The sequence below is a fragment of the Xenopus laevis genome, chromosome 1S (genome assembly GCF_017654675.1).
Source record: "Xenopus laevis strain J_2021 chromosome 1S, Xenopus_laevis_v10.1, whole genome shotgun sequence".
Lineage (NCBI taxonomy): Eukaryota > Metazoa > Chordata > Amphibia > Anura > Pipidae > Xenopus > Xenopus laevis.
Window position 1 is genome coordinate 191595519 of NC_054372.1, and position 24914 is coordinate 191620432.

The 24914-nt window shown below is 43.1% G+C and overlaps 1 protein-coding gene across 3 annotated transcripts; it reads right to left on the minus strand.

Annotated features, from left to right (window-relative positions):
* Positions 1-3714: 3714 nt before the first annotated feature.
* Positions 3715-23185, minus strand: poli.S (polymerase (DNA directed) iota S homeolog). Of its 3 annotated transcripts, none has more exons than XM_018244587.2 (10): positions 23037-23185; positions 20149-20271; positions 19328-19492; positions 18051-18197; positions 15654-15890; positions 10525-10703; positions 9176-9267; positions 7393-7526; positions 5124-5326; positions 3715-4629 (listed from the first exon to the last, which is right to left on the minus strand). In XM_018244587.2, the coding sequence occupies exons 1-10, from the start codon at positions 23140-23142 to the stop codon at positions 3805-3807; spliced, it is 2211 nt and encodes a 736-aa protein (XP_018100076.1). In that variant the 5' UTR covers positions 23143-23185; the 3' UTR covers positions 3715-3804. The 3 variants fall into 3 exon arrangements, with proteins under 3 accessions (XP_018100076.1, XP_018100075.1, XP_041436560.1); XM_018244586.2 differs by having other exon boundaries at positions 5124-5329; XM_041580626.1 differs by lacking the exon at positions 3715-4629 and having other exon boundaries at positions 5154-5394.
* Positions 23186-24914: the final 1729 nt, after the last annotated feature.

The window sequence follows — 24914 nt, forward strand, 5'->3', positions numbered from 1 at the left end:
CTGGTTCAGACTGAAAAAAAAAAAATGTAGAAAACCCCCAGCTGTTTCACAGACCAGGAAGAGGAGTCAGAAAAAAAAAATGAATTTTTCAAGATTTATTAAAGTCCGATGGTCTAAAAACTCTGAATCCGAATCCCCGTCATCTAGAAGTTCTCGAGGTCCTGTATAAAGCTGGGCATAGATGTTGAGATTTTTAAAAGATCCGACCCTCATCGCGAGACCACGATTTTCTCGGAACGATCGTACGAATTGACCATCAACTAAAAAGACCAATTTGCCAGGAAAACAAAGGGGTGCTGCCTGCTTGGCCCTGCAAACATAGATAGATTGCACTGGGACCGACAAAGATTTTTTGACCTGGCCGATCAATTTCCTGACAGATGTCGGCCGAAAAATCATAAGATGTACGATCGTTCCAATCCCCATCGTTCGGCAAGAAGAATCATCGCGTCCATGGGGAGCTTAAATCAATGGGGAAGGTTCCAGTGTCTGCGCTGATGTCCGTACCGATATCCAATGAGTTCATGGTTTCTGCGCGAAAAAATCTTAGTTTTTGTGCAAAACTCCAAACAATACAGAGTTTTCAGGGAAAGCTCTGAAGTTTGCACGAACCTATTTTTTTTGGGTTTTTTCTTCAAAAATAAGGTCCATTCGGGGCAATCAGAGTTGATTGGATTTCAAACTTAGAAATACTGAGATAAATTCAGACCTTGAGAAATAACCCCCTTAGACAAAATACAGACACTACACTATATTTTCCATTTTGGTTGTTCCGAAAGCAGTGGAGTCTTTATTTTTATTTTCTCTATACAGAGATACAACTGATAACTGATAAAACGTATAGAACTTATAAGACACACAACGTGGGGATGGGCAAGATCAAAAGTAAGCAAAGTGATGGTTGTGGCATTGCATTTAGAAGATAGTAATAAGCATACAGTGTAAAGGGGAAGGAATGCTAGGTTACATGGGGGTATGCTTCCCTAAAGGAATGTGTTTTAAGAAATTGTGTAAAGGGCAGAGAAACACGTTGAGATTCAGAGAGAATAGTTGCCCGGCGACAAATCGACTCTTCTTCAGGCGACTAATCTCCCGGAACTGCTTTCCCGCCGGCTAGAATCTAAATCACCGTCGGGATGGAACTAGGAATGTTTCGCTTTCCGAAGTTATCCGAAGTTGCCTCACGAGGAATCTTCAGGCAACTTCAGAAACTGAAGCGCTCCGAGTGCCATCCCACCATCGACTTAGATTGTAGCCGGCGGGAAGGCAGTTTGCGGAGATTAGTCGCCCGAAGAAGAGTCGATTTGTTGCCAGACAACTAAATCTCCTAGAATCTTCACAAGTGTCTCTGCCCTAAAACAAATCGATATATTTTGCAATATACATTACGTTTCTATTTCAAGTGGTTTCTGAGAGAAAAGCAGTTACGGCTCAATGTTTGCGGGTCCAGATTGAAGTGTGAAGGTGAAACACTTCAATACAGTGTTATCAAATCTTTAGCCTCGATGTTTTGTACAACTACAACTCCCTTCACCCAGCTGCTGGAATTGTAGTATTTGAACATTTTGGGGATGCGGGTTAGTTTGCATTTCATTGTTTGATTTGTTTGATGAGAGTGCTACAAACTGTTATATTGCATATACTTCCAGTCAGCAGTTGGTCTCCATGAGCCAGAAACCTACTCTATGGCAGCCGCCATGAAATCTAATTACTGAATGTATCCAATAGATGAAACTTCGGGCAACTTCGGAAAACGAAGCACTCCGAGTGCTCCTCTTCTTCGGGGAGTCTAATCTCCCCGAACTGCCTGCCGCCGGCTAGAATGTAAATCGCCGGCGGGAGGCAGTTCGGGGAGATTAGTCGCCTTTAAGAAGATTTGTCGCCGGACGATTAATCTCCACGAATCTGATCGTGTGCCCTGAGCCTTAACATGGGAAAAATACATACTTTTACCAAACAGATTTATTGATAAGAACTGGAATAGTTAAAGGGTAAGTACACCTTTAAAATAAGTGAATGTAAAACTGATGAGGGGGCTATTCTAAGCACTTTTGTAATTTACATGCATTATTTATTTTGTTTTTATTCCAAGATATTAAAGGGGTGGTTCACTTTTAAATGAACTTTTAGTAAGCTATAGAACAACCAATTCTAAGCAACTTTTTAATTGGTTTTCATTATTTATTTTTTATAGTTTTATAGTTATTTGTCTTTTTCTTCTGATTATTTGCAGCTTTCAGCTTCTAAAAAAACAAATGCTCTGTAAAGCTACAAATGTATTGTTATTGCTACTTTTTATTACTGATCCTTCTATTTAGACTCTCTCCTATTCATATTCCAGTCTCTTATTCAAATCAATGCATGGTTGCTAGGGTAATTTGGGCCCTAGTTACCAGACTGCTTAAAATGCAAATTGAAGAGCTGTTGAATAAAAAGCTAAATAACTCAAAAACCTTCCATAATAAAAAATCAAAACCAATTGCAAATTATCTCAGAATATCATTCTCTACAACATACTAAAAGTTATCTGAAAGGTGAACAACCCCTTTAAGGGATACATGTACTGTTAATATGAATGAATTTTGTTCCATCAGCGCCACCTGCTGGTCAGTTTCCCACCAGTCTGACCACCAAATAGTCAAAACAAAATAAATAATGAATGTAAATTACAAAAGTGCTTATAATAGCCCCATCATCAGTTTTACACTTATTTTAAAGGTTTACTTATCCTTTAAAGGGATACTGTCATGGGAAAAAATGCTTTTTTCAAAACACATCAGTTAATAGTGCTGCTCCAGCAGAATTCTGCACGAAATCATTTTCTCAAAAGAGCAAACAGATTTTTTTATATTTAATTTTGAAATCGGACATGGGGCTAGACATATTGTCAATTTCCCAGCTGCCCCCAGTCATGTGACTTGTGCTCTGATAAACTCCAGTCACTCTTTACTGCTGTACTCCAACTTGGAGTGATATCACCCCTCCCTTTCCCCCTCCAGCAGCCTTAGGACCGCCATCAGAAATCACAGGGCCCCATACGACAAAATTTCCTGGGCCCCCTGGGCTGCGCCCACCGCAAGCCCTACCTACAGGTCCGCCCTTCCCACCCCACAGGTCCACCACCCACCAAACAGTAAAAAAACTAAAAAAATATTTGTGGCTAGGGTTCCCACATGTTAATAAAAAGATATTGGTGGCCAGGCCCCCCCCCATTAAAAAATATTGGTGGCTAGGACCCCACAAGAGAAAAAAAAAATTGGTGGCCAGGGCCCCCCCCCAGCGTTTTAAGAAAATTGGTGGCCAGGGCCCCTTAAACGTCCATGCCTTCCCAAAGTCAGCAGCTCTCAGAAAGATGGGGGCCCGGCTAATCAAGTAAGTGTGGCGTTGCCGGGCCCCCTTACCCTCGGGCCCCCTACAATTGTCCCCCCCTGATAGCTGCCCTGAGCAGCCTAACAACAGAACAATGGGAAGGTAACCAGATAGCAGCTCCCTTACACAAGATAACAGCTGCCTGGTAGATCTAAGAACAACACTCAATAGTAAAATCCAGGTCCCACTGAGACACATTCAGTTACATTGAGTAGGAGAAACAACAGCCTGCCAGAAAGCAGTTCCATCCTAAAGTGCTGGCTCTTTCTGAAATCACATGACCAGGCAAAATGACCTGAGATGCACCTACACACCAATATTACAACTAAAAAATACACTTGCTGGTTCAGGAATTAAATTTTATATTGTATTTACAGTGTAAACAGTGTAATTTAGAAATAAAAACGACATCATAAAAATAATGACAGAATCCCTTTAGGTGGGCTTGAAATACTTGAGTAGGCCACCGGCTCCTGCTGATGCCCCAGTCTTTTTACCTCTCAAGGCTTTTGCTTTCTCACTCTGTTTCCTCACAGGTATTTTTAGGGTGGGTTTTAACTGTTTCCACTCTGCAATCAATTCCCTTCGCACCTCCTCCGGTAACTGGGAAAAGACATTTACATCGACACTGTGAGGAAAGGGAACCTTCTCCTGCTCATCCCCAGCTCCCGTAAACTCCACGTCTGCACTCTGCACAGAGAAAGTGGAGGTGGAAGAACATGAATCCATAGGCTCTGCTTTAGTGTGAGGATCAATATCATAACATGAGCTGAACGGATGACTTTCTGGCCTTGGGCCCCTCAAAGAATCATCTCTCCCAGTAGGTGTAAAGTCTGCCTTCCCTTTTGTAAAGAAATAGCTGTTTATCGAGGGAACTTGTGGTGCCTCAATAGAAGCCAAGGGCTTAATCGAGGAAGTCTGTGATTGTTTATCATGCTGGCTGGGCAGATCAGCTGCTTTAGCTCTGGAAAAGAAATGGAGTATACCCTTAGGAGGCGTTGCCTGACTTTTTGGTGCACTCCTCAATTCTGCTTCTGCTGCAGAGCGCTGACCTTCAATGATCTCCTGCTTTATTTCTTCTGGTAGCTGGCTGAATACTTCCAGGTCAATGCCCTCAGGTAGGGACTCCGATGCCGAGTGTGCATCATCATGATTGGTGGGTACACAAGTGGTGAGCTGGCCTATACTTCGTGCCGCTGTATGAGAGGCTGGACAATTCTCCACATGGGGGAAACTGTGTGACTTGTGTTCTTCAACTCCCTAAGGGGAAAAACAAGATTAAATTGAATCGTTTATGAACTTGTGCAGTAGGGTTATTCAGCTTGGAAATGTCACATGTAATGATGGGCAAATTTATTCACCAGGCATGGATTCGAGGCGAATTTCTGCATTTCTCCGCCAGCGAATGTTTTTGCGAAACTGTGGCAAAAACTTGCCATGGAAAATCGACCGCAACAAAAAAGATTATTTGGATGCCCATTGACTTTAATACATTTGGACAAAAAGAGTCACGCGTATAAAAATTGTCGCTCATGTCAAAATTGTCTTGCGTCACAATTATCTCGACGCCCATTGACTTCAATGCGTTTCGCAAATATTTTGGCAAAACGGGACAGATTCGCCTAGTCACATGGTATCACCGAATCAGTAAAGGGAAAACACAAGAATCAGATTACTTGCAGATTTATTTTTTTAAATACTTTCTGCATTTCAACTTAAATTTAGTTCCCTTGATAGAAACCCAAATCAATTACCGCGGATCCTTTACACGGGCTCGCTGCTGCTGACGCTGCCTTTTGTGTTAAATAAAATCCGATGGACCTGCGGGAGGAGTTGGAGGCCTTCAGGTTGGAGAAGCAGACGTTGAGTAGAGTCAGATGAAATGGCAACTTCACATTGATCATCTTCTCGAACAGCCTCATTAGTAAATCCATCAGAGCAGGGACGGCCTCACACTCTGCTGCACAAAGGGACAAAAAGCATTTATCTTGTCACAGGCAGGAGGAGGCAAGAGAAAGGGGTTATCTGGGGAAAGGAGAGAACTAGAACTAGAATACAGAATGTTCTATCTCAGCAGGAACCAATCACACCAACATTAAAGGACAAGGAAAACTAAAACTAAAGAAGTAGGTATAAATGTTGTACATGATGTTTTGTGCTTCTGTACCAGCCCAAGGCAACCACAGCCCTTTAGCAGTAAAGATCTGTGTCTCCAAAGATGCCCCAGTAGCTCCCCATCTTCTTTTCTGCTGATTCACTGCACATGCTCTGTGCTGCTGTCACTTACTGAGCTTAGGGAGCCACTCACAATATACAGTACACATAGAATAGAAATGTCGCAATATAAGGCTGATTAGTAATTAATACAGATAATTACTACATGGCAGCACAGAAACCAGTGCAATTAGCATCAGAATTTAATAATCAGCAAACCTGTAGCATCAGTGACGACCTCTAAGCTTAGCTTCTCAACAGCTGCTCAGAGTAGAGTCCTGAACGGGTAAATTTTTTTGGGACCTGTACCCGCAATCCGCAACCCGGACCCGCATTCTTATCCGCCTGGACCCGCTACCCGACCCAACCCAAAAGTACCTTACCAGCAACCCGGACCCACCAGCAACCCGGACCCATGACAATCAAGAATTAGGACATGCTGTCTTTGTAAACTGGAAGTGACATCATCGGAAGTAGCCGTGATCAGGAAAAAAGGAGTAATACAGGAAATGCTGTCATTGTAAACCGGAAGTGATGTCATCAGAAGTAGCCATGGCCAAAAAAAAGGAGTAAATATCGCTATTGAGAAGACCCGCAGAACCGCGTCTATACCCGCACCCGGAACTTCTATCCTCAACCCACAGGGCACCGCAGGTTTTTGCAGGTACCCGACCCGCTGCAGGACTCTAGCTCAGAGCCAACTGAGCATGTGAGTGTCACAGACACTTTCCAAGATGGTGACCCCCTGTGACAAGTTTGAAGTCCTGGATCATTGCTGCTATTGACAAGCTCAAACTTAAGGCTGGTGCAATAAGTTCAGTATATAAAACATGTTTAGTTCTCCTTTAAGGTGGCCATACTCATAGAGATCTCGCTAAACGAGTGGATCTCTCCCCCATATGCCCACATTGAGGTGGGCGATATCAGGCTGATCCAATCGTGAGCCCTAGGGCCCAATGATCAGATCATAATGTATGGCATACAGGCGGCCCGACAGGATTTTTACCCCTGCCTGATCGACATCCGGCCAACTTTAGAGTTTAATTGAATGGGAGCAATGAGATTGAGGGCTGGACTAAGGAGAAGACAGAAAGGACCTTCATAAGAGATATCGACTCTGTGGCCCTCCAGCAGACCCTGTGACCCCAGGACACCCTCCCTACTGCTTGCACTGTGCTGTCCAATCCATGTATTTCCGGTGCATAGGTATGTGCAGTAATATGACATGACAGGGGTCACAAATATTTGTCGCAGTGGGATAAAAAGGCTATGGTAAGAGAAGAATGAAGGTGCACACAAAGCTGAAATTGCAAGAGCTATTAATAAACTCACGGAAGGTAAGGGGCTCAAAGCAAGAGCAAAGTTAAAAATTAGCCAATAGAGAAATGGTTAGGGATGTACCGAATCCACTATTTTGGATTCGGCCTAACCCCTGAATCCTAATTTGCATATGCAAATTAGGGGTGGGAAGGGGAAATATTTTTTACCTTCTTGTTTTGTGAGAAAAAGTCACACAATTTCCTTCCCCACCCCTTATTTGCATATGCAAATTATGATTCGGTTCGGCCTGGCAGAAGGATTCGGCCGAATCCTGCTAAAAAAGTCAGAATCCTGGATTCGGTGCATCCCTAGAAATGGTAAAGAAGGTGTTTGGACTGTTGCACCTTTTTGGTATCAGCACCATGTGGGCTACTCATGTCACATAGTCCTTAGAGAAATACAAACGGTATAAAATCAAATTAAGGTACAGTGACCCGTTTGCCTCTCCTGCCCCTCCAATAACAATGGTTAGGCCCTTAAATAGTTCACCTGTGCCAATATTCTGGATTATATGGGGCGGAATAGGGCACTGACGGCTTTCTCGATTGAACCACTTGTTGGTCGGAGAGAACTGGCGTATGGTGAGCCGCAGCGTGTGGGGGCTCCTTCCATCCTTGGCAATCCTAAGGGGAAACACAATTGCCTTCAGCTTTATTGGGGAAAAAAGGAAGCTTAAAGGGATTCTGTCATGATTTTTATGGTGCAGTTTTTATTTCTAAATGACACTGTAAATAATTCACTCTACAATATAAAATTTCATTCCTGAACCAACAAGTGTATTTAGTTGTAATATTGGTGTGTAGGTGCATCTCAGGTCATTTTGCCTGGTCATGTGCTTTCAGAAGGAGCCAGCACTTTAGGATGGAACTGCTTTCTGGCAGGCTGTTGTTTCTCCTACTCAATGTAACTGAATGTGTCTCAGTGGGACCTGGATTTTACTATTCAGTGCTGTTCTTAAATCTACCAGGCAGATGTTATCTTGTGTTTGGGAGCTGCTATCTGGTTACTTTTCCATTGTTCTGTTGTTAGGGTGCTGGGGGGGGGTAGTGATATCACTCCAACTTGCAGTACAGCAGTAAGGGCAGAGACACAATCTCCTCTTCTTCGGGGCGACTAATCTCCCCAAACTGCCCATCGCCAGCGATTTACATTCTTTCACGAGGAAACTTCGGGTGACTTTGGAAAATGAAGCTCTCTGAGTGCCATCTTGTCTGCGAAGTTTGGGAAAATTAGCCGCCCACGAAGAAGAGGCGATTTATCGCCGGGCGACTAAATCTCCCCGAATCTAAAAGTTTGTGTCTCTGCCCTTAAGAGTGACTGAAGTTTATCAGAGCACAAGTCACATGACTGGGGGCAGCTGGGAAACTGACAATATGTCTAGCCCCATGTCAAAATTCAAAATTGAATATAAAAAAATCTGTTTGCTCTTTTGAGAAACGGATTTCAGTGCAGAATTCTGCTGGAACAGCTCTATTAACTGATGCGTTTTGAGAAAACTTTTTTTCCCCATGACAGTATCCCTTTAATAAAGGCCTAGACTGTTGTGCATTCAATAAGTCACCCCAACAATTGCAAAGGGAATGTAACTGCTCCAAAATTTCAAAATTCTGAATCTCTTCCTTTAAGTACACCCAAAAAGCATACACCCCACAGACTGCTCTTCTGAGCACTTTTACTATTTACATTATAAGTATACTTTATGCTTTATCGTGAATGTAAAACTTGAGCACCCCCTGGTGTTCAGCCTGTGCAAATCAATGGCAAAAGCTTATTTTACTGAAGAAGAAAGCGTCTCTTGATGTTTCCCTGCTCAGGTCTATCACTCAACAGGACGGACAAATTATACGGCAGTGATATGGTGGAACACTGTGGGGTTTGGAGGGAAAAGAGTGTATGAGAGACCCTCTGTTAGAGCACATGTACAGAGACATCTCACACCTTAAAAGAAAGCTATTATGTTATTGCTGGCATTATTACTATTTTCTACTGTAGGCATCTGTGAATGGTGAATTTTGGGTAAGAGGATTTTCTCCACAGGATTATTATGGACTGCTCTTGGGCTACACATTTTGTTTGCTGAGGGACACCATATTTTGGTGCAAGAGTAGGTGGTCGATCAGCTAAAGAACCCACTGCAAAGAACAGTGGTGTAATACAGGCTTTTACCAGGTTCAGCATCCATGCTGCAATCCATAATAACATTATATATATACACCAACACACTCTCAGTATTGTACATCCCCTAATTCATTCATCTTCATTCAATATTCACCTGATTAACAGATTCTTCAGTCTTTCCTCCATTTTCATCTTCACTTCACTCACAGTGGAACATTTTTTGAAGGAATCTTCATCACTTATGGACTGAAAATTTTAAAAAAAATATAAAGTAGAAAACATTCTTTATATTTTAGATTTTACTGCAAAAAAAAAAAAATAGAAAAATGATCATTTTGCCACATTCTCTCTCAATGCAATAAGGCACATCCTTAAAGGATTAGTAAACCTTTAAAATAGGTGAATGTAAAATTGATGAGAGTGCTATGCTAAGCACTTTTGTAATGTACATTCATTATTTATTTTCTTTTTAATTCCAAGATATTAAGGGATACATGTGCTGTTAATATGAATGAATTTAGTTACAACAGCACCACCTGCTGGTCAGTTTCCCACCAGTCTGACCACCAAGTAGTCAAGGAAGTTGTCAGGAGAAAGAAAGAGGCTGCTCTGATGTTCTTCTGCTTAGGAAAGATTTGAGAAAGGTTTCTAATTGTTTTCCTAAGCAGAAGAACATCAGAGCAGCCTCTGATATACTGTATCTAGTAGTTAAATCTAAAGCAACTGCACTTGTTTTGTTGTTTTCTTGAAAACGTTCCACCACTCATCCGAGCAGTTGAACCGAAGAAGCCGCTCAGATGAGTGGTGAAATATTTTCAAGAAAGCTCTAAGTCCAGCTGCTTTAGACTTAAAGGGTAACTATCGAGAAACTAAAAATTTAATACAAGCTTCATCATACTGATATAAAAAACTTTCTAAATTCAATCAATTCTGCATTGTTTCTGAAATAACCAAGTTTATTGTCACTGTCTCAGCATCTGTTTCTCTTCATTCTGTCTTCATGCAGCAGTTGGGTGTCAGATATTCATTGACAGTTAGATCCAATATATCTTATAGGGGGACTCTATTTGCCTAGAAGATGTATTAGAGCTCCCTCTATTAAAATCACCAGACATCATGTCTCTCTACATGCAGAATTTGTGCAAAAGGCAGTTATTTTGTTAGATTTTGTTTGTACTGGAATCAGTTATTTGAGTGAGATCTAATACATCTGCTAGGAAAGGAAGACCCCTATAAGATATATTGGATCTAACTGTCAGTGAATATCTGACACCCAACTGCTGCATGAAGAGAGAATGAAGAGAAACAGATGTTGAGAGAGGAATAGTGAACCTAAATGTGATTATTTCAGAAACAATGCAGAATATTTAATTGATTGTATTTACAAAGTTTCTTATTTCATTACATTTTCATTCTTGTGATTCTTCCCCTACAGACTAACAGGACGGTTTTCCTAACTGGGCCCCTTGCCAGGGTTCCCAATCCAGAATGATAGCAGAATACCTGGGGTGGCCCAGATGGGGCCACAGGTGAATCATCTTCTCCGTGGCTCAGCATCTGGAGTCGGTGAGCGGCCGAACTACCGAACTCTTTTTCTAGCAATGTAACGGGGCAGGCCTGCAAGTCGCTTATTCTGCTCAGGCCGAGGGATTCAAGGCGCTTATTGGTTTTGCAGCCAATCCCTGCAGGAGAAGAAAAGCATGGTGAGTATTCGGATCCCCCTTATTACGCATGTTCCAAATGGCGCAGACTTATGATTGTCAGACAAGAAAGGTACCCTACAAAGCAACCAATAGGAAAATCGGAAGCATTGCTTCTTAGTAGCTGCTGCTGCATGGATTCATTTAACCCCTGCGGCGCTGTACAGAGAAATTGAAAGCAGAGTTCCAGCTATACAGATAATATATATTAAAAGATATCCTATATAACCATCTATTAAAAAGTAGAACAATCTTCAAATAGAACAACAATAGATTATTATGGACACAGAGGATCTCCCATTAAAAGCCCCCCCCACATTATAAGAAAATTGGTGGCCTGGGCCCCCCTTAAACGTCCATGTAAAAAAACGTGCCCCCCCACACAACAGGGACCACAAAGGGTTACCTTTAGGGGGGCCCTGCCATGTTACACTTACTTCATTAGTGTGGCCCACCCGCTGTCAGTGAGCCGCCAACTACAGAAGGGAGGAGGGGAGCACAGGTGGCTGCATCTTCTTCCAGTGACAGCATTTTCTTCCCTTATTGGTCACAGAATTTCAAGTCCTGGTAAAGCTGCATGGTGATTGGATGAGCTGAAGGAGAAGTTCAAACCTCAGCTATCCAATCCCTGAGCAGCTCAACCGGGACTTAAACTCAGTGACCAATAAGGGGAAGTAATGGACAGAAGATACCTTCCCTTGTGCTCCCGCCCTGCCTTCCCGAAGTCAGCAGCTCTCAGAAAGCAGGGGGGCCCGGCTAATCAAGAAAGTGCGGCTTCGCCAGGCCCCCCTTACCCTCTGGGCCCTCTACAACTCTTCCCCCTGTCCCTCCTGATGGCTGCCCTGGGCCCCAGTAAAGAAAGGGGGATTAGCCCTTCCTGACCTCCAAAGTTATTTCTATGCTAGCCAGTTGCATGGTGTATGCAGTGTATGCATGATGGTGGCTCCATCCGGACCCCAGTAACCAGGCCACAATAGTAGAGGCCGCAGTCATCTCTTCCTTTGAAGCTTTAGCCAACCAGTTGTATAGAGGTTTACCTGCATTGTACCCAATGACCCCCCCCCCATGAAAACGGTAATCCAGGTGTTTCAGAAGATGGTGGTGTCAGGGCACAAAAAATCTCACACCTGGTTCAAATGGACCCCTCTCTGGGGTAATAATTCCCTAGGAGAATTCAGATCCTTGCCTGAGGTTAGTTTCTGGGCTAATGCCAGAGTGAAATATCTAGGGGATATAATTGGAGCTGGTGAACTGAAACAATTTGTCCAGCTGAAGGAGGAATATAGTCTTCTTAACCAGATGTTCTTTAGATTCTTACAATTAAGACACGCATTTCAGGACCAAATTCCGGAGGGGACCCCACGGATAGCTGAGTCTACCCTAGAGCGTTACCTTCGTAGACCAGAATTGACCAAGCCCCTTAGTTGGTTCTATGCAATTGTGCTTCAATAGAACTTTGATGTGGAAAATGGGCCTCTGATTTCCCATCACTAGATGAAGAAACATGGGCAGAGATACTTGAACAAAATCCACAAACCAATATTTGTATCAGAGATCGCTTTATTCACATTAAATTCCTAAACAGAGTGTATTTCACCCCACACAGGCTGGCACGTATGTATCAGGGTCATCCGGATGTATGTCTTAAATGTAATGTAGAAGCGGGCACCTACTTGCATGTTTGCATGGGGCTCTCCTAAGGTTCAACAATATTGGGCCACAATACTTAATTACATGGATACATTTTTGGGACTACCTAACATAAGGTCACCAGAACTTATGTTCTTACAGCAGTTGCTCCATTTTGACCTGGAAAGCTCCTGAAGCTCCTACACTTGGCTTCTGGAAAAAAACTAGTGGATGACACCCTCCCTAGGCAAAAACTGGCATATACTGCCCGTGGTTGCCCTGAAAAATTTGGGAAACTTTGGGACAAATGGCTGGCGATCCCTTAAATGGTCACCCGACTGTGGTCGAGCAAATATAGGAAATGCGATACTGTCATGGGAAAAACATTTTTTTTTTCAAAATGAATCAGTTAATAGTGCTGCTCCAGCAGAATTCTGCACTGAAATCCATTTCTCAAAAGAGCAAACAGATTTTTTTATATTCAATTTTAAAATCTGACATTGGGCTAGACATATTGTCAATTTCCCAGCTGCCCCAAGTCATGTGACTTGTGCTCTGATAAACTTCAATCACTCTTTACTGCTGTACTGCAAGTTGGAGTGATATCACCCCCCTCCCTTTCCCCCCCAGCAGCCAAACAAAAGAAAAGCATTTCTCTCCTAAAGTTCAGGCATAAGTCACATGACCAGGGGCAGCTGGGAAATTGACAAAGTGTCTAGCCCCATGTCAGATTTCAAAATTGAATATAAAAAAATCAGTTTGCTCTTTTGAGAAATGGATTTCAGTGCAGAATTCTGCTGGAGTAGCACTATTAACTGATTCATTTTGAAAAAAAACATATTTTCCGATGACAGGATCCCTTTAAGGGGGTGTAAGATATGCCATTGGGAACGCTCATCTTGCTTTACTTTTCCTTTATTCTATCTCATGTTAATTGAAAATCAATAAAGAAAATCTTTAAAAAAAAACAAAACAAAACCACTAGATGGCAGCAACACACAAGATGCTTGTAATATTTTATTTTCCCATCTGTATGCATTATTTACTGTCTTGCAAAAGTCAGACCTTTGACCAGTTCTCTCTGACTAAATAAATTCTACACTGCACTTTTTTTTTTAATGGTTGGCAGGGTCACTGACCCCACCAACTCACAAACAAATCGACAGTAACTGAGTTTGGATTTACTGTTATTTTTAATATGTGTATCTATCTGTCCTATTGAACTTTGATTCTGAATTCCAAATAGTTACTTGGTCACTAGGGTAATTAAGACCTAGCAACCTGAAAGCAGTTGAAATTGCAAGAACGGAGGTATTTAAAAAATAAAATCAGACTCCCTGAAACCTGACATACAGTTAGGTCCATAAATATTTGGACAGACAACTTTTTTTCTAATTTTGGTTCTGTACATGACCACAATGAATTTTAAATGAAACAACTCGGATGCAGTTGAACTGCAGACTTTCAGCTTTAATTCCGTGGGTTGAACAAAAAGATTGCATAAAAATGTGAGGAACTAAAGCCTTTTTTTAACACAATCACTTTATTTCAGGGGCTCGAAAGTAATTGGAAAAAATAAAAAAAACTGAAAATAAAATGTTCATTTCTAATACTTGGTTGAAACCCCTTTGCTGGCAAAGGCAGCCTGAAGTCTTGAACTCACGGACATCACTAGATGTTTTTATTTACTGTGTTGCTTTTTAGCCAGACCCCAGGTTTATTCAGCCTACAGCACCCAAACTGGAATACATCTATATGTATGCGCTTGGGTTGGGCAGTTTGAAGGCAATGTAACCCTGCTGAGCACAGAAAAAGGGGTCAGGCATTTGTAAGTTTGTTCTCATGTCACAGCGGTGCTTTCCTGATTGAGCACACGGGCCTGGGGTTCCCCCCATTTAATGAGACCTGTGATATAATGGGGAGTAGCCATGTAGGGGGAGTTACCAACAAACAGCGGTTAAAGTAGAACTAAAGCGTAACTAAAGAAGTAGCTAGAAATGTTGTACTTGATGTTTTGTGCTTCTGTACCAGCCCAAGGCAACCACAGCCCTTTAGCAGTAAAGATCTGTGTCTCCAAAGATGCCCCAGTAGCTCCCCATCTTCTTTTCTGCTGATTCACTGCACATGCTCTGTGCTGCTGTCACTGAGCTTAGGGAGCCACTCACAATATACAGTACACATAGAATAGAAATGTCACAATATAAGGCTGATTAGTAATTAATACAGATAATTACTACATGGCAGCACAGAAACCAGTGCAATTAGCATCAGAATTTATTAATCAGCAAACCTGTAGCATCAGCTTATATTACAGCCAGGGAAGCTCATTTTCTGCTGGATAATTAGTGACGAGCCCTAAGCTTAGCTTCTCAACAGCCAATCAGAGCCCACTGAGCATGTGAGTGTCACAGACACTTTCCAAGATGGTGACCCCCTGTGACAAGTTTGAAGTCCTGGATCATTGCTGCTATTGACAAGTTGACACTTTAGGCTGGTGCAATAAGTTCACTATATAAAATATGCCATTTTTAGCCATATTCATTCTTAGGGTTTAGTTTTCCTTGAAAGGGATCCTGTCATCAGAAAACATGTTTTTTTCAAAACACATCAGTTAATAGTGCTACTCCAGCAGACTTCTGCACTGACATTCATTTCTCAAAAGATCAAACAGATTTTTTCAATATTCAATTTTGAAATCTGACAATCTTTGTCAATTTCCCAGCTGCCCCCAGTCATGTGACTTGTGCCTGCACTTTAGGAGAGAAATGCTTTCTGGCAGGCTGCTGTTTTTCCTTCTCAATGTAACTGAATGTGTCTCAGTGGGACATGGGTTTTTACTATTGAGTGCTGTTCTTAGATCTACCAGGCAGCTGTTATCTTGTGTTAGGGAACTGTTATCTGGTTACCTTCCCATTGTTCTTTTGTTGGGCTGCTGGGGGGAAAAGGGAGGGGGGTGATATCACTCTAACTCGCAGTACAGCAGTAAAGAGTGATTGAAGTTTATCAGAGCACAAGTCACATGACTTGGGGCAGCTGGGAAATTGACAATATGTCTAGCCCCATGTCAGATTTCAAAATTGAATATAAAAAAATCTGTTTGCTCTTTTGAGAAATGGATTTCAGTGCAGAATTCTGCTGGAGCAGCACTTTTAACTAATTCATTTTGAAAAAATGTTTTTCCCCATGACAGTATCCCTTTAAGTACCAAGCAGATTGTTGTTATAGAATCAGGTAGATAATGTAATTCAGTAGAGATCCAAAAGAAGTCACTATGAGAGAGAGAACACAGAAACTGTCACTTACCTGGGATTCTCTTGACATGATCCAGACTGTTGATCAGGTGACTTTGGCTGTCGTGGAGCAGAGCAGTTTGTTGGTTGGGTTTGTGTGTCCCGGAAACCAATTTGGCCAAAAGCTTATTGGAGGCGATACCTGCGCACCCAGTGAGACCCAGTCTGTTGTACAGCGCTGCTCGGATGTCAGAAGCGATGTGAGAGCCTGCAGCGATCCTTGTGTGAGCCCAGTCATTTACATTCAACTCTGTAGCAAAATGTACATAATGATGCACAGGAATTACTCGCCTAAACAGCACAACTGCCAGCTATTTTACTATTGTCTACAGGAGAGTAAGGGACACGCATTAGAGCAGGACCACAGGGCAAAGGGGATGCTGGTAGTTGTAGTTCTGTATAACCTTGAGTGCTGAATGACCTCAGTGCTTAGCCAACCCCCCTATCGGAACATCAAAAGGGGTGGAAAAAATACAATAACAGGTATGTAATCCATTATCCGGAAACCTGTTATCCAGGAAACTGCATTAGTGGAAGGCCATCTTTCTTAGACTCCTTTATAAGCCAATAATTCACATTTTTTTTAAAAAAAATCCTTTTTCTCAGTAATAACAAAACAGTATCTTGTACTAAGATATAAATAATCTTTATTAGAGGAAAAACAATCCTATTTAAGGTTTAAAATCTTGATTTAACATGTGGCGATCCATATTACAGAAAGATCCCCTTGTCTGGAAAACCCCAGGTCCCCAGCATACTGGATAACAGGTCCCATACCTGTATCTAGATAAATAGGTAGGCATTTTTTTTCTGTAAAAAAAAAAAAGGGGCACTGCAAAAAGGAGGTGAAAGCGATTAAATGAAATGGGTAATGAGGGATAGTGCAGGAAATACAGTAAGTAGAGGTAGAGATTAAGTAGAAGAAAATGGATGGGGCAACTGGAAGAGGCACAAAATGAGGTAGAGATGAGGTTATAGAGGATTCTGGATAATGGATTTGTTATTTTCGTATGTGGCAGAATTCCTAGTATACACAGTACAGGGGCGTAACTATAGTGCGCCGGACCCCCCTGCAAAAAAAACCTTCAGAGGGACCCGGCACATTCCTATCCCCATCCTTCCACCCACATCCCGTCCCGCCATGATCCTGCCAATGTCCTGCCCCGACTCCACCCACAACCCGCCCGACTTGCGTCCCCTTCCGCGCCAGTAAGAGAGCGACTGGGGAGGAGGATCGTTTTCTAATTAGCTATAGAGGAAGCAGACCTCACAATCTGGGCCCCCCTGTGACTGCAGGGTCTGCGTCCTCTATAATTACACCACTGCCCAAGGCCGCCATCAGGGGGGCACAGTAGGTATAAGTGTACCGGGCCCGGCAGTGCTGAACTTTTGAAAGAGCCGGGCCCACCTTTACAGCGCCAAAGCCGTGCCACCTCCTTCTGAAGTCCTGGATGCTGAAGTGACGAAGACCCAAAGTCATGAAAACAGCCAAAGCCCCGAAGTGGCGAAAAGACCCGAAGTCACAAAAACAGCCAAATCGGCGAAAAGACCCGAAGTCATGAAAACAGACGAAATTGAAGTCCTGAAGCGGCGACAAGACCCAAAGTCACAAAAGGAGGCGAAGTTGAAGTCCTGAAGCGGCGAAAAGACCCAAAATCACGAAAAACAGCAGGAATTGAAATCCTGAAGCAGCAAAAAGACCCGAAGTCACAATAACAGCCGAAATTGAAGTCCTGAAGTGGCGAAAGACCCAAAATCATGAAATCAGCAGAAACTGAAGTCCTGAAGCGGCGAAAAGACCCGAAGTCACAAAAGAAGGCGAAGTTGAAGTCCCAAAGCGGCGAAAAGACCCAAAATCACGAAAACAGACGAAATTGAAGCCATGAAGCGGTGAAAGACCCAAAATCACGCAAACAGCTGAAATTGAATTCCTGAAGTGGCGAAAAGACCCAAAGTCACGAAAGGAGGCAAAGTTGAAGTCCTGAAGCCTTGAGTTCAATTTTACTGAACACCAGTTTGTGTTTTTTTTTTTTTTTAATCCCCTGGCCACCAATGTTTTTTTTTTTAATACTCTATAGGCCCCCGCCACCAATGTTTTTTTAAAAAAATATTCTTTGGGGCCACAATTTTTTTTTAACTTGTAAGGGGGGCCCTGGCGCCAATGTTTTGTTTTTTTTTTAACTTATGGGGGGGCCCTGGTCACCAATAGCTTTTTATAACTTGTGTGTGGAGGGGGGAGGTTACCTTTTTTAGAGCTGATGTCTGTGTGGTCTTTTAACTGTGATGTAGAGAGGGTGGGATTTGGGGTGGCGCTTGGGGGCCCCAAAAATGTTGTTGTACGGGGCCTGTGATTTCTAATGAAATCCCTGCCACTGACACAGTATATGAATGAAGCAACCCAGTGACTTACTTTGATCATTGTACACATGGCCACATACAAGAACCTCTGGCGTCTCTCGATCCTCCTGTAACTTCTTATCCACCAGCTCAGTCACATCAATGTAGTTTTCATCAAAGCCAAGTCGTTCAACCTTGGGGCTAAACTCCTCCAGCAGTTCTACGGGGGAGAGAGAAGCTCATCAGCAGAGGCAGCCAAGTACTCATTCCAGCTAGGGTTGCCAACTTTTAAAAGAATATTTACCGGCCGGTGACCTAAAAGGGGCGTGGTAGTGTCATAAAGGGGTGCGGTTATGATGGAGGAGGGCGGGGCACTGAGTGATCCTTGAAGAAAGGTGGGTGTCGGGTAGATTAGGGGCTGGCCAAGGGCTAATCTTAAAGGAGAATTCAACCTGTAATAAAAAAGACCCTCCCCCTACCCTGGGTAGACCCCTCTTCCTCCAGTCTACCTGCCCCCCGGGCAAATGGCACTAAAAAACCCTCCATGCAGATTCTGGCCTCGGAGTTCATGGGCGCCATCTTCTTTCTTCTGTCTTTTTCAGTAGTTTCAGGGGATGGGCAGTTGGAGTACATTTCCGGTCCCGAACCACTGTGCATGGGCTAAAAATCAAGAAAATTTCTGAAAAATTTTCATGACTTTTGGGGCATGCGCAGTGGTTCGGGACTGGAAATTTACTCAAACTGCGCATGCGACGAAAACGCCGTCAATACATGAAGATTACCGGAGAAGAAGGTGGCTGCCGTGAACTCCAAGGCCAGAATCTGCACGGAGGGGTGAGTAAAAAAATAGGGGTATTCGCCCAGGGGGGCAGGTAGGCTGGGGGGGGCGGGTGTGGCAGTCTACCCAGGGTAGGGTTTTTTCTTTATTACTGGTTGAATTCTCCTTTAAAGGGGTTGTTCACCTTTGAGTTAAGTTTTAGTATGATGTAGAGAGCGATATTCTGAGACGATTTGCAATTGGTTTTCATTTTTTATTATTTGTGTTTTTTGAGTTATTTATCTTTTTATTCAGCAGCTCTCCAGTTTGCCATTTCTGCAATCTGGTTGCTAGGGTCCAAATTACCCTAGCAACCACCTATTGATTTTAATAAGAGACTGGAATGTGAATCGGAGAGGACTGAATAGATGAGCTATAAAAAGTAGCAGTAACAATAAATGTGTAGCCTTACAGAGCATTTGCTTTTTAGATGGGGTCAGTGACCCCCATTTGAAAGCTGGAAAGAGTCAGAAAAAGAAGGCAAATAATTCAAAAGCTGTCCCAGAACTTTGTGAGAATGAATGGAGCAGTACCAGTAGCTTTGTAAGACATTTCTCTGTACGGAGTCAAATCTTCCCCGCTAACCAGGACTAACTGCGGGCACTTCTCTCTGGCGTCTTTAATCAGCATCAGCTTTGTTACCCCGAACTTTCTCGCTTCATAATTGCATGTGACCACAATATATTTCTGCTGAATACCTGCAACGTCAACATACAGACATGTTACCCACAGCATGGGAAAGTTTCACTCAGAGACAGAGGTATCTACAGTATGTGAGTATTCATAGAGCTCAGTCAGTAATTGCAAAATCCATATCCAACATATACTGCAGTGCTGCAGGTTTATTATGTATTCCTCATCTGTAATTATAGTTACACAAGGGTTATACAGGACAATCAGCATGTATTATAAGGGAGTTACCCCACTATAAATTATAAGGATATGCGTTATACAGGGAACTCTGAGTATCACTCATGTATTATAAGGGATAATGTACCCCCTACTGTAAATGATAAGGATATTAGAAGTCACTGAGGGGTTGTTCTGTGATCATATAAAGGCACAAGGCTGCAGGCTGAGTTATACAGGGAACTCTGAGTATCACTCATGTATTATAAGGGATAATGTACCCCCTACTGTAAATGATAAGGATATTAGAAGTCACTGAGGGGTTGTTCTGTGACCATATAAAGGCACAAGGCTGCAGGCTGAGTTATACAGGGAACTCTGAGTATCACTCATGTATTATAAGGGATAATGTACCCCCTACTGTAAATGATAAGGATATTAGAAGTCATCGAAGATTTCAGTGACCATTTCAGTCTGGGATTTGCCCTTTCCATAATTCCCTCACCTAAAGGTTTATTCCTCAGTTCTGGGTTCCGGATCATTTCTACCTGTGCGTAGAAGCAATCCATGTCTATGTGCACAATAACTCTGCTTGGACTGTTGCCTGATCTCCCCAGAGTCTTGGAACCTGTGAAAAAAAAAATATATTATTAAATGTGAATATAGATGGGGGTAACAGTGGATGGCACAGTGTTGGGCTGGAGGATCTGAGGCCCAACACAGGGGCCCCCCCATCATCCCCCTCCAACCAAAACCCCCCTCCGGGCCCCCTGTGCAACTTGTTCTCTCAATCAGGAGCAGGAAAGGGAAGACCAGGGGGCAGCGAGGGTCTGGGTCGGCAGGGCCCACTGGGCTTTTACCCTACCCGGGCTCAAAAATGATTTAGGGGAAGGGAATTCACAAAACATGTTTATATTTGAAGGGATAATTTACCCCCCATAAAAGTTTAAAAAAGAAAAAAAAAAATTGGTGGTCAGGGCCCCCCTACAAGTTTAAACAAAATAATTAGTGACTAGGGCCCCCCTACAAGTTTAGAAAAATAATTAGTGACCAGGGCCCCCCTCCCTATAAGTTAAAAAACTGTGGTGCCAGGAACCCCCTTACAAGTAAAAAAAAATGGGGCCCCAGAGAATATTTTATAAAAAAAACACTGGTGGCAGGGGCCTATAGAGTATTAAAATAATACATTGGTGGCCACGGGATTAAAAAAAAACACACACATTGGTGTTCAGTAGTATTGAACTCGTGGCTTCAGGACTTCGCCTTTCTTTTGTGACTTCAGGTCTTTTTGCCGCTTCGGAACTTCGGCTTTTTTCGTGACTTCGGGTCTTTTCGCCGCTTCGGGACTTCAGCTTTTTTCGTGGCTTCGGGTCTTTTCAGCGCTTCGGCTTTTTTTGTAGCTTCGGGTTTTTTCGCCGCTTCGGGACTTCGGCTTTTTTCGTGACTTCAGGTCTTTTTGCCGCTTTGGGACCTCGGCTTTTTTTGTGGCTTCAGGTATTTTCGCAGCTTCTGGACTTTGCCTCCTTTCGTGACTTCAGGTCTTTTCACCACTTCTGGACTTCGGCTTTTCGGCACTTCCACATTTAAGTTGTTCGGGACTTCGGAAGGGGGGCCCCTTGTACCCCCTGATGGCGGCCCTGGCTACGGGTTTCACAAAAGCAGTAAAAGGCCTCTAGGGCTTGGCGTAGGGATACTTAGCTGTAAGTGGAAGATTACAGGTATTGAAACCCTTAGGAAAATCTGTTTCCCAGTTTAAAACTAAGCAACCCCAAGATAAGTGACTTTCTAACACAACCGCCCTGCACAGAATCCAAGGCCATAGTTCTGGGGTCCCTCTGTATATATGCAAGGTGGCACTCAGTGCTGACAGATAGAGATCTCTAGGGCTCTTGAAGTGCCTGCTGCCAGATGCAAACTTCTTGAAAGTAAAAAGACGAATTATAAGGACTGTTCTGATTGGATCATTCTTTTATGGGCTCTGATCTCATTTCCTATTGGAATTAGTCATAAAGCGGAAAGATTCATTCAGCCAAAGGCCACAAACCAAAGATCTGGCGGCCTACATAATAAGTGTGCATCTCTGTAACCCTTGCATTGCTCAGTTTAGGGGCAGATAAGGCTATGGGCATTATTCTACAGCCTGTGAAATAGAATAAAGGGGTTGTTTACCCCTAGTAAAGAGTGATATTCGACAATTTGCAATTGGTTTTCATTTTTTATTATTTGTGTTTTTTTAGTTATTGAGCTTTTTATTCAGCAGCTCTCCGGTGTGTCATTTCAATAATCTGGTTGCTAAGGTCCAAATTCACCTAGCAACCATGCACTGATTTGAATAAGAGGCTGGAATATGAACAGGAGAGACCCGAATAGAAAGATAAGTAATAAAAAGTAGCAATAACAATACATGTGTAGCCTTAGGGCAGAGACACACGCTCAATGAATGAAATCACAAAGCACAGCTATTGCCTCCTGCTAACAAAACAGTCACAACAAAAGGTGAAGGGAGGGGGTTGTGGAATCAGTGAGCAATGACTAGTATTTAAAGCCATGGTTCACCTGTACAACTTTTAGTATGTTACAGAATGTTTTATTCTAAGTAACTTTTCAGTTGGTCTTCGTTATTTCATTTTTTTTAATAGTTTTTTTAAATTATTTGCCACTTATTTCTGACTCTTTCCATCTTTCAAATGTAAAAAAACAAATGCTCTGTAAGGGCAGAGACACACGTGGAGATTTAGTCGCCTCTTCTTCGGGCGACTAATCTCTCTGAACGGCCTCCCACTGGCTAGAATCTAAATCACCGGCGCAATGGCACTCGGAGCACTTCTTTTTCTGGAGTCACCCGAAGTTTCCTCGTAAGGCAACTTCGGAAAATGAAGCACACCACTTGCCATCCATCGGCGATTTACATTGTAGCCGGCGGGAGGCAGTTTGGGGAGATTAGTAGTCCCAAAAAAAGAGGAGATTTGTAGCTGGATGACTAATCTCCCCGAATCTGAGTGTGTGTCTCTGCCCTAACAGAGAATTCATTCTTTGGATGGGGTCAGCAACCTCCATTTGAAAGATGGATAATGTCAGAAGTAAAAGGCAAATGAGTTTAAAAACTAAAATAATGAAGACAAATGGAAAAGTTGCTCAGAATTAGCCTTTCTATGACATACTAAACGTTAAGGTAAAGGTGAACTTCCCCTTTAAGCAGTTATAGCAATGGCGGCCGCTGATTGGCTGCCCGGCTCAATAGGAAGCTCAGCCTTTACTTCCGCCTCACTAAAGGTCTCTCAGCCACGCTACAGACAGTGATACCCTGCCCCTTCCCTGTGACAACACTGAGTCGGGATACGAGGCCTTTGGTGCTGCTGGAGCCTGAGCAGCGTGAAACGACTTGTTATTTACATGGTACTGCCGGGCGGCCACTGCTCGGGCTCTCAGCTCTGCACAACCATCCCGCTTCCTCCTCTTCTTCTTCAGCCTCATCCTCGCTGTCCCGCAGAGAGCGCATCCCAAGATGCAGAAACCGACAGCTTCCTCACACACACAGGGAGAGAGGCTCTACGATAGGATGAAAATTAGAGGGGAGGGACTCAGTCCAGCAACGCTGCTCTACGATAGGAGAAAATGAGAGGGGCGGAGCTAAGGCCTACTGCGTGCCTCTGCAATACTAAGGTGATACTGAAGCGAGGTGGATAAGGGGCGTGTCCATCAGGCATTTTGGGCGGGAGAGGGAGCATGTTACTATTATTGGGAATTTAGTCGTCTGTGACAGACTAGCCAGTGTTGGAGACATGTTCTGGGCTTTTACAGTCACTGTAGTGATACTCTCAGTTGGCAGATTCTTCCTGAACACTGGGCCCACAAGAAACCATCCCTTTCTTGTTATTTAGTGGGCGCTGTTTCTTCCTGTGCCCGTTCAAGGGATTATTCACCTTTAAATGTACATTTATTATGATTCTTAGACAATCTGCTTTTTATTTGTGGTGTTTGAGTTATTTAGCTTTTTTATTCAGCAGCTCTCCAGTTTAAAGTTTTGCCCATCTGGTTGCTAGGGTCCAAATTCCCCTAGCAACCATGCACTGATTTGAATAAGAGACTGGAATATGAATAACAGAGGCCTGAATAGAAAGGTGAGAATGAGAACGAACGAATAGAAATAAAAATTTGCAATAAATGTGTAGCCTTATAGCAGAGACACTCGTGGAGATTAGGGTTGCCACCTGGCTGGTAAAAATGATGGCTGATCCCAATGTTATTAATAGGGAAAAAAGATAAATATATAGGAATGCCGGTATTTTTTTCCAGAAAAGATGGCAACCCTAGAGGAGATTCGGGGATATTTAGTCGCCTGGCGACAAATTGCCTCTTCTTCGGGCGACTAATCTCCCCAAACTGCCTTCCCGCCGGAGTGCTTAGTCACTTCCTTAAATGAAGGGATCCGAGTGCAACCCGCCCGCGATTTACATTCTAGCTGGCGGAAAGGCAGTTCAGGGAGATTAGTCGCCCGAAGAAGAGGCGATTTGTCGCCAGGCAACTAAATCTCCACATGTGTCTCTGCCCTTACAGAGCATTTGTTTTGTAGATGGGGCCAGTGAAAGTCATTTGAAAGCTGGAAAGAGTCAAGAAATAGGTGGCAAATAATTAAAAAAACTATAAAAAAAAAATGAAATAACGAAGACCAACTGAAAAGTTACTTAGAATAAGCCATTCTGTAACATACTAAAAGTTGTAAAAGTGAACCATGGCTTTAAATACTAGTCATTGCTCACTGATTCCACAAAATAGTGTCAGCGACAGCACTGACAGGATAGGCAACCCCCTCCCTTCACCGTTTGTTGTGACTGTTTTGTTAGCAGGAGGCAATAGCTGGCGGTGTGTGTTTGAGGCACAAGTCATTTCAGCAGGGGCCGGTGGTTGTTTCTGTTGCAGAACCTGTTTTTGGTGAGATAAGGCCCCACCCAAACCGCTCAACGCCCATTTATGTGCCACGTTACTTCTATCCTGTACCTACTGCTGCTCCCAGGCTGCTGCCAATAAAACTACAGAGTGCTCTGGCCAAAGTTGAATCTGCGAATGCCGCAGCCATTTCCTTGAAATACTCCCTTTGTGCTGGTGGCAGTGCCAAGGCTTTACCTTATACCACTGCACATGCTCTGTGCTGCTGTCACTTACTGAGCTTAGGGACCCACTCACAATATACAGTACACATAGAATAGAAATGTCACAATATAAGGCTGATTAGTAATTAATACACATAATTACTACATGGCAGCACAGAAA